Source organism: Pan paniscus, chromosome 15, assembly GCF_029289425.2.
Source record: "Pan paniscus chromosome 15, NHGRI_mPanPan1-v2.0_pri, whole genome shotgun sequence".
Taxonomy (NCBI): Eukaryota; Metazoa; Chordata; class Mammalia; order Primates; family Hominidae; genus Pan; species Pan paniscus.
The window spans coordinates 25,488,983-25,501,777 of NC_073264.2; the positions used below are offsets into that span (position 1 = coordinate 25,488,983).

Below are 12,795 nucleotides of genomic sequence, written 5' to 3' on the forward strand. Positions count from 1 at the left end.
TTACATTTTTTAATGGTTGAAAAAGCAAAAGAATAAGAATATTTTATTACAGGAGAAAATTACATGAAATTCAAATTCCAGTGTCTATAAAATGTTATCTCACCAAACTAATTCATTTACATATGGCAGCTTTCCTACTACAATGGCAGAGTTGAGTAGACAGACACTGTAAGGCCTATAAAGCCTAAAATATTTACTCTCTGGCCCTTTATAGAAAAAGTTGGCCAGACGCGGTGGCTCATGCCTGCAATCCCAGCACTTTGGGAGGCCGAGGCGGGCGGATCACGAGGTCAGGAGATCGAGTCCATCCTGGCTAACATGGTGAAACCCCGTCTCTACTAAAAATACAAAAAATTAGCCGGGCGTGGTGGGACGCGCCTGTAGTCCTAGCTACTCCGTAGGCTGAAGCAGGAGGATCGCTTGAACCCTGGAGGTGGAGGTTGCAGTGAGCCTAGATGGTGCCACTGCACTCCACCCTGGGCGACAGAGTGAGACTCCGTCCCCCAACACACACACATACACACACACACACACACACACACACACGTTTGCCAAAACCTGGTTTAAATCAGTAAATTATCCTGAAAAAAAAAAAAAACCACCTGGCTAATATCAGAGAGATAAATGCTATGAATGTACTAAAACAGGATGATTTGTAATAGATTTGGAGGGAGGTTCCTTATAGAGGATGATGAAAATAGTTCTCTCTGAAGAGGTGACATCTAAACTGAGAACCGAATGACAACACCCAGGGTAAGGGTGTTTTAGGCAAAGGGATTATTAGCAAGGGCAAAGGCCCTGAGGCAGAAATGAACATGACACATCTGAGAAACAAATAGCCCAAATATTTGCAAGTGTAATGAATGAAGGGGCAAGCAGTAGAAAGTGGACTTACAGGGGAGACAGGTGCGACAGCCTTTTGGATTTCATTCAAAGGTCAACAGGCAGCTGAGAAAGGGTTTTAAACCAGAGAGAGAGAGGCATGAACCCGCTGCTCCGTGAGAGTGGGTTATAGAATGGCACCTGCAGCCGTGGTCCAGGAGAGAGTTGGTCCGGGCTTGGATAAGGATGCTGCCAGCTCTGGTGCCGGTGTTGCTACAGGTGCGGAGGATGTCGGCAGAGCCAGAGGCCCACGCTAGCAAGGCTAGGAAAGACAGGCCAGGTCTTATTCCATCTCTAGGGAAAGACGGAAGAGCCCTAAGTAAAGCTTATCTGTCCCAGGCGGAGCAGGGGAAGAAGAGAGCAGGTGGGGCCGGGGCGCGGAGAGACTGGCTTGGGCTTGGCGATGGGAGGACCCGGACCCGCCGTCCTCAGGCGGCGGGCGGCAGGTGGCGGGAGGCGGGAGGCGGGGACCGGGCCAGCGGAGGTGAGGAGCCTGGAAGCTGGCCCTCGCGAGGCGGCGCGGGGAGGGTGGGTGAAGAGCGCCTGTGCGCGCTAGGGGGAGCCTCACCCGCCCCTCCTCTGCGGCACCGCCCCTTCCATGGCAGGGCTGACCCCGCCTCCTCCATCCGACCCCGCCTCCTCCAGCCCTCCCCGCCCCACTACCCAGGAAGGCCGAGCTGGGTGCGAGCGCCCTACCGCTTTCGCTTTCCCTTCGCGGTGCCCACTCCGCTCCTTGTGCGGCGCTAGGCCCCCCGTCCCGGTCATGGCCATGCTCAGGGTCCAGCCCGAGGCCCAAGCCAAGGTGAGCGCCGCGGGGTCTAGAAATGGCCCACTGGGGAGGCGTGGCTGGAGCGGCCGGGGGCATCCCCGACCCGCCCCCCAGGCTCCCACGCGAGTCGGGGGCAGTCGGCCGAGCTGGCGCGCCCGGAGCACCTGCGCCCCGGGGAGGGCGGCGACTGCTGCCTGCGGGGAGAGGCGAGGCGGCCGTGGTTCTGCGGGGTGAGGTGAAGCGGAGAGCTGGCGTGGAGGGGAACTCCGCTGGCCTGGGGCCGGGGCCACACACAGACTGGGTGCGGGACTGCCCCAGCTACCTTCTGGCCTTTCCCTCAGGGAGGGTCCCGGGGCCCACCCCATCCCTGTCCTACTTGCAGAGGGCTCTCAGCACCCCTCCTCACACCTGCCAGGCGACCCCAGAGATCTGTCCTCACGTGAACACTGGCCCTTCACTGCCAGGAATGTTCTCATCCCCCATATCCAGCCCCAGGGATACCCACTCCACTTTCCGTAGATCCAGGTCTGCAGAGATCCACCTCCTCCACCACCCCAACCCACCCTACAGGCATCCATCTCGCTTTCTTCAGGTCTGGCCTTAGAGGGATCCCCTCCACCCTTCCCCAGGTCAGGCCCTACATAACCCTAAGGGAACTGTCCTCAAATGAACTGGCCTTAAAGCCAAGTTTCTGAAGGGATGCGTGTGCCCCACAGGTGGATGTGTTTCGTGAAGACCTCTGTACCAAGGTAAGACATGCCCCTCAGCATGGCCTCACCCCTGCCCAACTCCTACTGCTCAACCCTGCCTCACTACCTAGGACGGGCATTTGATATTGACTCCCATCCTCCTCCACCCCCACCTCACACACAGACAGAGAACCTGCTCGGGAGCTATTTCCCCAAGAAGATTTCTGAGCTGGATGCATTTTTAAAGGTACCGCGGCTGGGCAGGGAGCTAGGGAGTAAAGGCCAAGAGAAGAGTCTGGGGGCTGTGAGAGTGAGGTGAGAGGAACTCCCTCACCTCCAGCCCTCCTCCCACCCTACACCAGGAGCCAGCTCTCAATGAAGCCAACTTGAGCAATCTGAAGGCCCCATTGGACATCCCAGTGCCTGATCCAGTCAAGGAGAAAGAGAAAGAGGAGCGGAAGAAACAGCAGGAGGCAAGCTGGGAAGACCTGGGAGAAGGGATCCAACCATGGGGGTAATCAACCTTAGTCCTGACTCTCATGAGCTCCTCTCTTTCTGCAGAAGGAAGACAAGGATGAAAAGAAGAAGGGGGAGGATGAAGACAAAGGTACTTGAAACCACAATGGTGGGAAGAGACTTGAGTCCCACTCACAGGAGCTCCTCCCACGGATATCTTTCCAGTCTCCCCTTCACCCCTCACACAGGCTCAATCATGTGACTGACCCATTGCTCACTCTCTAGGTCCTCCCTGTGGCCCAGTGAACTGCAATGAAAAGATTGTGGTCCTTCTGCAGCGCTTGAAGCCTGAGATCAAGGATGTCATTGAGCAGCTCAACCTGGTAAGCCCTCCCCCTTAAACTCTCAGGCTTCAAGTCAAACCATTCTCCTCTTGGTCCCTGCCATTTAGGGCCTGGCACTTGCCAGGTTTTAGCAAGAGAGGGCACAGCAAGTGAAACCAGAAGTCCAGGCCCTGGGGCTCAGGATAGACCTGGCACGCCTCCACCCAGTGTGGGGAGGGAAGCAAGGGAGAATATGAAACTGGGAGTTGGGTAGAGGGCTGATGTGGCATTATGCCATTCCCTCTTCCCAGGTCACCACCTGGTTGCAGCTGCAGATACCTCGGATTGAGGATGGTAACAATTTTGGAGTGGCTGTCCAGGTGAGAGCACTGCCCCACTTCCCTGCTTTTTTCTAGTCCATGCTTCCTTCCACTTTCCCCCTTGCTTTTTTTCCCTAGGAGAAGGTGTTTGAGCTGATGACCAGCCTCCACACCAAGCTAGAAGGCTTCCACACTCAAATCTCTAAGTGAGTGACCACCCATGTGCACACTGTTTTTGTTTTGGGAGACCTCCTTCTTCTACTCCATACACACTTCTCCTTCCACAGGTATTTCTCTGAGCGTGGTGATGCAGTGACTAAAGCAGCCAAGCAGCCCCATGTGGTAGGTGAGGCCCAGGTCAGGGTGCATGGGGGAAGGACACATGTAAGGTCAGGCCTGACCCGAGCTTCCCACAGGGTGATTATCGGCAGCTGGTGCACGAGCTGGATGAGGCAGAGTACCGGGACATCCGGCTGATGGTCATGGAGATCCGCAATGCTTATGTGAGGAGGCGAGGGCAGGGCAGGGGTGGGCAGAGGCAGCTTTCCCAGGCCACCCACTCCCTGACCCTGCAGGCTAGGGGTTAAGGGTGACAAAGCTCAGCTTCTCCACAAGGCTAGAAATGGGGCACAGAGCCACTGGAGGCCTCTGACTGACCTCTACTCCCTGGCCCTGTAGGCTGTGTTATATGACATCATCCTGAAGAACTTCGAGAAGCTCAAGAAGCCCAGGGGAGAAACAAAGGGAATGATCTATTGAGAGCCCTCTCTCCCATTCTGTGATGAGTACAGCAGAGACCTTCCTGCTTTTTACTGGGGACTCCAGATTTTCCCCAAACTTGCTTCTGTTGAGATTTTTCCCTCACCTTGCCTCTCAGGCACAATAAATATAGTTATACCACTGCCCATCAGCCCAAGTCTCTTTATTGGAACCGGGCCCCGCTGGCCCTGTCTCAGGCATTTCCATTTCCATTAGTGGGACCAACCCACTGGGTGATTTGAGTGTTGAGCCGCTGGTTGGTCCAGTCCTGCCGGATGTCATCAAGGTGGCAGTCAAAGTCCACAAGGTGCTGGTGGGCCCGATCTTCCAGTAGAGCTCCCACCATCTGCCGTGACTCTTCCCAGTCCCTCCACATCACTCTGAAATAGTAACCCCCATGGAGGTCAAACAGCAAGTAGTGGGTCCAGACACAGACTTAACAGAGATTGGGTCTAGAGAAAGACCCTTGGGGCAGGGCCAAGGACAGAGGAGACCCAGGAGCCTTGGGCTTCTAAGAAGAGGTAGAGGGAGTGGGGTACTCACAAGTTCTTATCCTTAGGGACCCAGCGGAGACCTTGGTTCTCCAGGACGATGACCGGGGGCACACGAGGCTGAGGCACCAGTTTCTGATTATCCAACTGAGTGGACAAAGATGGGCAAGTGAGAGTTTCAAGGGTCCCCCCACCCTAGTTGCTTTTCACCTCCCCACCCAGAAACCCAAGCCTCACCATAATAAGTACTGCATCAGGGAAGAATTCTGCAATTCGCCCAGCAATTTTCAAGGCCAGGGGCCCAGGGCTGTGTAGAGGGAAGATCAGAGGAGTGAGGAGCCAACTGTGGGCAAAACCCATCCATTTGAGCTGGGCCTCCCAGGTCTCATAGGTGTGGGCGCAGCTGTGGCCTTTCCCTGTAGGTGGCCTGCGGGGATCGGGCCTGCTGGATGCTTGATGCACGACTGCTTGATGCTTGAGTGCTGTGGGAGACAGGTGCTCAGATATTGCTGGTGAGAGTGGAAACCAAAGGTGGTCTTTTTGGAAGGTAATTTGGCATAACCATCCAAATTGAAACTGTATACATACTATACATATGCTGACCCAGAAATTCTACTTATAAAGAATTTACGGTAATCATAGGACAGTGTCTGTAATAAAACACTGGAAACAACCTCAATGTTTAAAGTATTAAATAAATTAGAGTACATTCATATTCAGACTATATAGCTGTTAGGGAAAGGTAGATCTTGGTGTGGAAATGGGATGATGTCAAGTATTTATTAAGTGAGGGAAAAACGCAAATTACAAAACAGTACCTCTAATTGCTTCATGTATATGATTTATATATATATATAAAATTGTCTTTTCCTATATGTGTATATATAAGGAAACTGCCTTATTTTTGAAGTTGCTGGTTGGGATTTCTCTGTTCTTTCAGCCCCTGGTGGACACCTCAGTTAAAAGCAAGATCAGTCTGTTGGCCGAGAGTGGTGGCTCACGCCTGTAATCCCAGCACTTTGGGAGTCCGAGGCGCGTGGATCACCTGAGGTCAAGTTCTAGACCAGCCTGGCCAACATGGCGAAACCCCATCTCTACTAAAAATAAAAAATAATAATAAATTAAAAAAATAAAAAAAATTAGCCGGGCATGGTGGCGCTCATCTGTGATCCCAGCTACTCGGGAGGCTGAGGCAGAAGAATCGCTTGAATCTAGGAGGTGGAAGTTCCAGTGAGCCGAGATTGCGCCACTGCACTCCAGCCTGGGAGACAGAGGGAGACTCCGTCTCAAAAAAAAAAAAAAAAAAAAATTAGTCTGTTGATACACAGTTGTCCTCCCCGCCCCAACGGCACTCCAGGGCAGGGCTCTGTCCTATTCATCTTTATATTCCCTCACTCCAGTACCCAGCATAGTGCCTGGTGTAAAGCCCCTGCTCCTAAGCGTTTGATGAAGGAAAGATAAAAGGAACGACCTTGGTTCATCTTGTGCGCCCCCGCCCCGCCCACCGCCCCACGCATCCTCGCCCTCTATTCCTCCAATCCCCAACCCGCCATAATCCTTTCCTTCTTCCTCTGGCTACGCCACTCACCTCTGATCGTTCACAGCTGCATTGGCATGGTAGTAACCAGCCACCACCAGACCGGCCTGTGCTCCCCACACATCCACCTGTCGTAGGAAAGGGGCCATCAGTAATTAAATTGTGCCGCTGGCTTTGTGGATGCGCACTGCTGCCAAGGGACCGGGGATGAACTTGGGCTGGGGTGTTGGGTGGGTTCGCGGTGGGGGATGGGCATCCAACGGAGGCACCTGGTTGAGGGCGACCTCCAACATGACGGACAGGGCCAGGTGGCTGTGGAAGAGGGGCACACAGTCGGTGAGGCACAGGCATTCTCCAGACCGCGGCGCTGGCGCCAGAAACAGCCCGTTGACTGCGGCGTGTGGGTACCGGGCAGCATGCAGGCACATCTTCACGTAGGCCAGGGCCGAGATCTCCACCTCCCCCATGGCGAGCGAGGCCTGGACGGGAAGCAGCAAGCCGGATTAGTACCGGATTAGGCGAGTCGGTGCCTAGCTCGCGTCCGAGAAGCTCCCTCCAGCGCTTCGGCACGCTCTTTGACCCTTCCCCGTGCCCTCTCACTTCGGTTCGGCGACAACGCTAACTCGACTCGCAGGTAGCCCGCCGGCTCCCGGCGCCCTGGGTCCGGGAGTCCGCCCCCGGCCCAGCCCAGGAGGAGGTCCCGATTGCATCCGAGCCCCGCCTTCCCGCGCCCCTAGCTGGCGGCCGCGACTCTGCGCCTGCCTGGGAGACAGACCAAGCTGCAGCTCCCTGCAGAACTGGCTCCTGGAGTCCCGCCCACGTGGTGCTCCTTGATAGGGCTAAAGGCTTTCAATTTGTCCAATCAGCGGCCGCGCCCCAACGTTGCCCCGCCTTTGTCTCCAGCGGACTGGAAAGAACCCACCATTGTGAAGCACAGAAAATTGCCCGCACTCTTATTGGCTAGGTTCCCCGACTTCCGCTCTCGGTTGGTGGTTGGCTTTGCCTGTTACCTGTGTTGCCCACTACCACCGGCTCCGCGGAGCCCCGAGGATGGAGCGCTAGTCCGTAGCCGGGTGTCCCGGAGCGCTGCGGGCAAAGCAGACCGCCTTGCGCCTATTATGGGACGAGTGGCTTTGTACTCTAGATCGGCTCTGTCACTTACTAATGGGCCGTGTTGCCTTCGCGACTGCAGGTTTTCTTGCCCTTGGTTTATCTTTTGCCCATGTTCCTTTAAGGATTTAATGAGATATGTATGGGGGCAGGCTTCCAGCCTGTCTAGTGCTTCGCAGCACATTCTTATCTCATATTTTATGACAGGATAAGTCCCTGAATTAAAGAACAATCCCATGGAGTTTACAGCAAGATCACAGCAAAGGAACCCTTGTCTCTACCGCCAGCCCAGGGCTGAATCTTGAAAAGCAGAGATAAAGACAGTGATTGGCTGAAGGGGGTATGGGGGAGGACAGTAAGAAAAACTTACAGATTCATCCTTCCCATAATGTCCTGCGATGTATTTCCTTCACCACAGTGTCTTGGAAGCATTATTTTTTCCCCTCCTAGCCCTTAAGAAGGAGTCCAGGCCTGGCGCGGTGGCTCACGCCTTGTAATCCCAGCACTTTGGGAGGCCGAGGTGGGTGGATCACCTGAGGTCAGGAGTTCGAGACCAGCCTGGCCAACATGGCGAAACCCCGTCTCTACTAAAAATACAAAAAAATTAACCAGGTGTGGTGGCACATGCCTGTAATTCCAGCTACTCGGGAGGCTGAGGCAGGAGAATTGCTTGAACCCGGGAGACGGAGGTAGCAGTAAGCTGAGATCGTGCCATTGCACTCCAGCCTGGGCAACAGAGCAAGACTCCATCTCAAAAAAAAAAAAAAAAAGGGTGGGGGGAGTCCAATCATTCATCCGTAGTTCTCCATAGTTCTCCCAGTGAAACCTTATTCTCCTTCTAGGCTTTTCCTGAACTGATGAGGATTCTTTCTTTCTTCATTCCTGATGTTGACCACAGAACTTTCCCCTTGTCTATCCAAAGCCTGATTATTCCCATAAGGGCTCTGTGCAAATGCCATCTCTTCCAATAATTCCTGAGACCTCTGGATGAAAATAATACTGTTACATTCCAAAATACAGGTTATCTGCATGGCTGCCATGGCATGTAACAATCCCCACCCTAGGCACTCAGGGTGCAGGACTTGGACTATAAACCCAATGGAGAAGATAGCCCTTCAACCTCTGTGACTTTTCTAAAGCTACTTTCCCCCCTTTTTGCCTTAGATGGAAACAGATACGCAGGAGAAGAAAGAAGGTAAGTGAGATAAGAGGTGACTAGGGAAGGGGAGTGGCACATTGACTACTGGATGAGAAAGGGCCTGAATCCCCTCTTTCTCACAGTCAAGATTACAGTGGGCATCTAAGTCATCTTTGTCTTTGTGACACCCACCCCTTCCCACCACATTCATCTTCAGGCTGGACATAGGTGCCACTCAATAAATGCTTTTTGAATGAATGACACACGCCAGAAGGGAATCCACACAACATATAGATCATTTATTTTCCTTCTAGTCCTGGGTTCAGTACATAGATGGCTTTTCTTCACCCTTTGGGTTGACAATTTTCTCCAGGTTGCTGCTGATGATATGATAAAGCTCAGCCTGGGAGAAGGCCAGAGTGCAAGAGTCAGGTTCTTAGCCAATCCCCTGCCTGCCCCCACTCATCCACCTCCCCTAAAGCCTTACTCCACACTCACATAGAAGGCCCTCAGGTCCAGCACCATGGCCCTGAGCTCCCCATAGGCTGCCTCATCTCGCTCATGCACCAAGGCCCGGTAATCCATCTGCAATGTGGGAGGCAAAGCTGAGTCAGTCCCATGGGAGGCTGGGACATGAGTCTGGTTTCCTTTTATAGGAAATAGGTTAACTTGAGAATGAACCCCTTCTTAGCACCAAGAAATAGGATCCCAAAGGACTGAGCAGAGAAAAGGGTCAAGGTTGTTGAAGCCCAAACCAGTTTTTCTAGGCAATGCTTTTAGCTTAATATTCTCCACATTGGGAAAGTCACAAACAAGACAAGGAGGACTTCTTCCTCCACACCTCCTCGTCCCACCCCCAGCTAAAAGGCTGGTGGACTATCCACTCACTACATGAGTCTCCTTGGAGGCCTTGGCCACAGCATCCCCACGTTCTGAGAAGTACCTGCCAGAAGCAAGGGAATACCACAGGAATGAGTGTTCCGGGAGATGTACTCCCTCAGACCCTTCCCAAAGTCTCCCATCATCCTGATAGGGCTGCCCAGCTCTGGGGGTCCCAAAGAAATGCTCCTACTGCCCCCAATGCTGGTCCTCCAGCTGCCCTCACTTGGAAATGGTTGTCTGGAAAGCTTCCACTTTGGTCTTGACGGCATTCACCCTCTCCAGCACCTTCTCCTGTGGTGACACGGGAGGCAAAGACAACACTTCATGTCCTCCCCATTTCATACACTATCTTCCTCCTCCTCCTGGTTCATGTCAAGCTCACCCCCCGAGGCTCTCCCCACTCTAAGTATCTTCAGTTACCCTTTTCTTACCTGGATTGCTACCCCAAAATCATTTCCATCTTCAATCTTGGGGATCAGGTGTTGGATCCATGTAATCACCTATGTTAAGAGGTATCATGTAAGAATCATTCAACAAACATACTGAGTTCTTCCTATTACTGTCACTTCCTAAAAAAAAATTATATTTAATTGGGTACTTATTACATACCAGGTACTGTGCCATGTATTTATTTCATGTAATCATCGCAGCAACCTTCAGAGATATGTATTTATTGTACCCATTTAACAGATGAAAAAACTGAGTCACAGAATGTCTAAGTGGCTTACTTAAGGCTACCAGCTAGGTAACTGATAGAATCACGATTTGAACCTAAGCAGTCTCTCTCTAGGGTCCAATTTTTTTAAACAATTCACTCACTATATCATACCACCTCTACTATGAACCCAATACAGCAGTAGGTTCTGAGGTTACAGAGTGGATACTGCACAGTCTCTAATTTTGGGGGTACCGTTGTGATAAAAGAGGTCTAACAGAACGAGGAGAACAAAGAGGATCTAAGCCCAAGGCACAGAAGGAAGTTCTCTTTTTCAGGACTAGGTCTCTGTATGAAGGACTTGTATCTACGGAGGAGTCCAGGGCCTCACCTTGTGTGTCTTCTCTTTCTGCTTCCCCCATTTCCCAGGCTTACCAGAATGCATTTCTCTTTGAGAGTCCAGACTTCTGGCTTAACCAGGGCAAGCAGGGACAGGACTTTCTCATTCCCAGGGAGAAATCCACACTTAGGGACTGTGAGAAAGAGGGGATTCAGGCCCTTTCTCATCCAGTAGTCAGTGTGCCATCACCCCTTCCCTAGTCACCTCTTATCTCTCTTACCTTCTTTCTTCTCCTGCTTATCTGTTTCCATCTAAGGCAAAAAGGGGGGAAAGTAGCTTTAGAAAAGTCACAGAGGTTGAAGGGCTATCTTCTCCATTGGGTTTATAGTCCAAGTCCTGCACCCTGAGTGCCTCACCTCATCATCCTTGGGTGGAGGGTCTGGGATGGGGATGTCCAGTGGGGCCCGGAGGGAAGTCAAGTCAGCCACATTGAGGGAGTCCTCCTGCACAGAGCTCACTGTCAAGGGCTGCCCAGCCTCTTCCCTTCATCCTAGGTCACAGCCTTCCCTCCATACATCCCACTTGCACTCTGCCTCCCAACCTAGGCTCATGCCTCATGCCATCCTAATGTTCCTAATCCACTATTTGAAACTATTCTCTGCATGCTGAATCCAGTTGTTAGCTAGAGAGGGTGGGCAAAGGGGATAGAGGACATAGGATGGGGCAGAAGGGGCCCACACTACTCACTTGCAAGAGCTGATTCAGGTATATGATTTTCTGTGGCAAGAATCTGTAGAGGAATTCCTCAGCCTGTGGGTTACATTGCAAGGGAGGGGAATCACAGAATATGCTCAATGAGATGTCTGACAAATGGAACTGGAAGGGCCTTTGGAAATCACTGGGTCCAAGACTTGCAAATGAGGAAACTGAAGACCTGAAAATGAAAGGACTTGCCCAAGCTGGTAAGTGGCAGAACCAAGGTTAGGACTGTGATATTCCTGCTTTGGAAGCCATGGTTTTTTTCCTCCACATCAAAAGACGGGAGAAGTGCCAGAAGTCGGGAGAGTCATAAGAAAGGTCAGATTAAAGGTAGCTATCAATAATTCCGGGGTTACTTTGGGTGAAGGCTTGGTAAGGGAAGTAGGGTTAAGTCTAGGGTGACTTGGGGGGGTCATTCTGAGAGGCTGTTATCCTCAAGTATTGGTCCAAGATTCTGGGTCAAATCGCTCAAATCCAGAGACTTACCTCCTGGAAAAGATTCTGCCTGAAGACCTCCACCTACACAGAGAGCAGTACCCGGATGTTAGTTAAGGGTCTGGGTTGTCAAAAGCTTCCACCCACAACAGGGTGCCCTCGAACTGTGGCTCAGGCCTTTCTCACCACAACCTAGTTTTCCCTGGAAGCTCCTGCTCACTGCAGTCAGAAGGCAGGAATCTGGGAATCCCCGAGAAGTGAAGGCACTAGCGAGATTGGGGGAGTTCTCTGGCACTGCTTTGGTCCCCTGAACCACCCAGCTTGGCCTCCACCCAAGAGGGTTCTATGACCCCTTCCTGGCCTCCGATTCCCCATTACCTGTTTGCGGGCTTCCCCGCTCAGGCGCACCCCACACGGCTTGGCCATGCTGCTTCAGTCGCTAGATCTCTGGTCTCCCGGCTAGTCGCCCGGGCTTTCGCTTTCACTCCCCAGGTCCAGGCCCGCCCCCCTCAACCCCGCCCCCTTTCTTCTTTCCGCCCCCCCTCCTCCCCCTGGCAGGCCGCAAGCAGTAGGTAGCCCCTCAGCCATTCCCAGCCAGTTGCCACTAGGAGAGGCGGTGCTGGCTGGGTCACAGCCCAGGGGCTGCCCGAGGGAGGGGCTAGGGTAAGTGGGACCGCGGAGACTGGAGCGGGGGCTGTCCCTCGGAGAGGGGCGGGGCTTATAGCTAGGGCCAACTGGAAGTCCAGGGTAAGAGAGGTGGGAGTATGGCAAAGGGGGTATTCAGTGGCGGGGCTCCCCCAAGAAGGCTCGACCGCAAGTAGCGGACGGAGAGAGATCAGAGCGAGTGGGAGGGGCAGCCAGAGGGAGCGCCTGGGGTGGAGAAGGACTAGCAGCTCTTAGAAGGGAGCGGGCAGGGGTTGGGTGAGGGTCTTCCCTCTGCCTTCAGGACAGACCGGAGATGGGGCGGGACTCGCTCGAGAGGGGTTAGGGCCGGCCAGAGTCGGTTCCCCTGCAGGGTGGGACTTCCTCGGTGAGGCCCGGAGCGTACCGGACTGGTCCAGCTAGAAAAAGAAAGGTTTTGAGCTGAATAGGATAACCCCGCGCCTGCGACTATCCGGAAGGGGTGGAACCAGATTGGGGGAAGGCGGGGAAGAGCGCTTGACTGAGGGAAGATGCTGGGGCGCTCTGAGGGAGGAGCCAGGAGCCATTTGCCTTCTCATTGGTTGGGACCTGGCCCTCCCTCTTGGCCG

General features: G+C 53.3%; 3 protein-coding genes across 9 annotated transcripts; 1 reads left to right on the forward strand and 2 right to left on the reverse strand.

Annotated features, from left to right (window-relative positions):
• The first annotated feature begins 1,511 nt into the window (after positions 1-1,511).
• PSME1 (proteasome activator subunit 1) lies at positions 1,512-4,344 on the forward strand. Of its 2 annotated transcripts, XM_034937325.3 has the most exons (11): positions 1,512-1,684; positions 2,368-2,400; positions 2,525-2,587; positions 2,703-2,813; positions 2,902-2,947; positions 3,082-3,179; positions 3,431-3,499; positions 3,578-3,645; positions 3,727-3,781; positions 3,856-3,942; positions 4,118-4,344. In XM_034937325.3, exons 1-11 carry the CDS (start codon positions 1,646-1,648, stop codon positions 4,196-4,198), a joined length of 750 nt encoding a protein of 249 aa, XP_034793216.1. In that variant the 5' UTR covers positions 1,512-1,645; the 3' UTR covers positions 4,199-4,344. The 2 variants fall into 2 exon arrangements, with proteins under 2 accessions (XP_034793216.1, XP_034793215.1); XM_034937324.3 differs by having other exon boundaries at positions 3,856-4,344.
• Positions 4,345-4,346: 2 nt separating this feature from the next.
• On the reverse strand, positions 4,347-7,024 carry EMC9 (ER membrane protein complex subunit 9). Of its 6 annotated transcripts, XM_003809082.7 has the most exons (6): positions 6,827-7,019; positions 6,496-6,705; positions 6,278-6,354; positions 4,927-4,996; positions 4,742-4,836; positions 4,347-4,578 (listed from the first exon to the last, which is right to left on the reverse strand). In XM_003809082.7, exons 2-6 carry the CDS (start codon positions 6,691-6,693, stop codon positions 4,392-4,394), a joined length of 627 nt encoding a protein of 208 aa, XP_003809130.1. In that variant the 5' UTR covers positions 6,694-6,705; positions 6,827-7,019; the 3' UTR covers positions 4,347-4,391. The 6 variants fall into 6 exon arrangements, with proteins under 6 accessions (XP_003809130.1, XP_008959475.1, XP_024781187.1 ...); XM_008961227.6 differs by having other exon boundaries at positions 6,496-7,024; XM_024925419.4 differs by lacking the exon at positions 6,496-6,705 and having other exon boundaries at positions 4,927-5,171; positions 6,737-7,020.
• A 1,728-nt stretch (positions 7,025-8,752) lies between these two features.
• Positions 8,753-12,607, reverse strand: PSME2 (proteasome activator subunit 2). Its single transcript, XM_003809074.5, has 11 exons — positions 11,924-12,607; positions 11,597-11,629; positions 11,099-11,161; positions 10,768-10,854; positions 10,632-10,662; positions 10,447-10,544; positions 9,788-9,856; positions 9,580-9,647; positions 9,363-9,417; positions 8,973-9,059; positions 8,753-8,877 (listed from the first exon to the last, which is right to left on the reverse strand). Exons 1-11 carry the CDS (start codon positions 11,969-11,971, stop codon positions 8,797-8,799), a joined length of 720 nt encoding a protein of 239 aa, XP_003809122.1. The 5' UTR covers positions 11,972-12,607; the 3' UTR covers positions 8,753-8,796.
• Between the last annotated feature and the right edge of the window lie 188 nt (positions 12,608-12,795).

Excerpts from the sequence above, each read along its gene's own strand:
- PSME2 (XM_003809074.5), bottom strand. The coding sequence starts at position 11,971 with ATGGCCAAGCCGTGTGGGGTGCGCCTGAGCGGGGAAGCCCGCAAACAG. Across the intron at positions 10,545-10,631 it reads TAAGCAGGAGAAGAAAGAAG|TCCCTAAGTGTGGATTTCTC; the intron begins GTAAGAGAGATA and ends TCTTTCTCACAG. Across the intron at positions 9,060-9,362 it reads CCTCCAAGGAGACTCATGTA|ATGGATTACCGGGCCTTGGT; the intron begins GTGAGTGGATAG and ends CCCACATTGCAG.
- EMC9 (XM_008961227.6), bottom strand. The coding sequence starts at position 6,693 with ATGGGGGAGGTGGAGATCTCGGCCCTGGCCTACGTGAAGATGTGCCTG. Across the intron at positions 4,837-4,926 it reads CTGATGCAGTACTTATTATG|TTGGATAATCAGAAACTGGT; the intron begins GTGAGGCTTGGG and ends TTGTCCACTCAG. Across the intron at positions 4,579-4,741 it reads GTCCCTAAGGATAAGAACTT|AGTGATGTGGAGGGACTGGG; the intron begins GTGAGTACCCCA and ends TTACTATTTCAG.
- PSME1 (XM_034937324.3), top strand. The coding sequence starts at position 1,646 with ATGGCCATGCTCAGGGTCCAGCCCGAGGCCCAAGCCAAG. Across the intron at positions 1,685-2,367 it reads AGCCCGAGGCCCAAGCCAAG|GTGGATGTGTTTCGTGAAGA; the intron begins GTGAGCGCCGCG and ends TGTGCCCCACAG. Across the intron at positions 2,814-2,901 it reads AGCGGAAGAAACAGCAGGAG|AAGGAAGACAAGGATGAAAA; the intron begins GCAAGCTGGGAA and ends CTCTTTCTGCAG.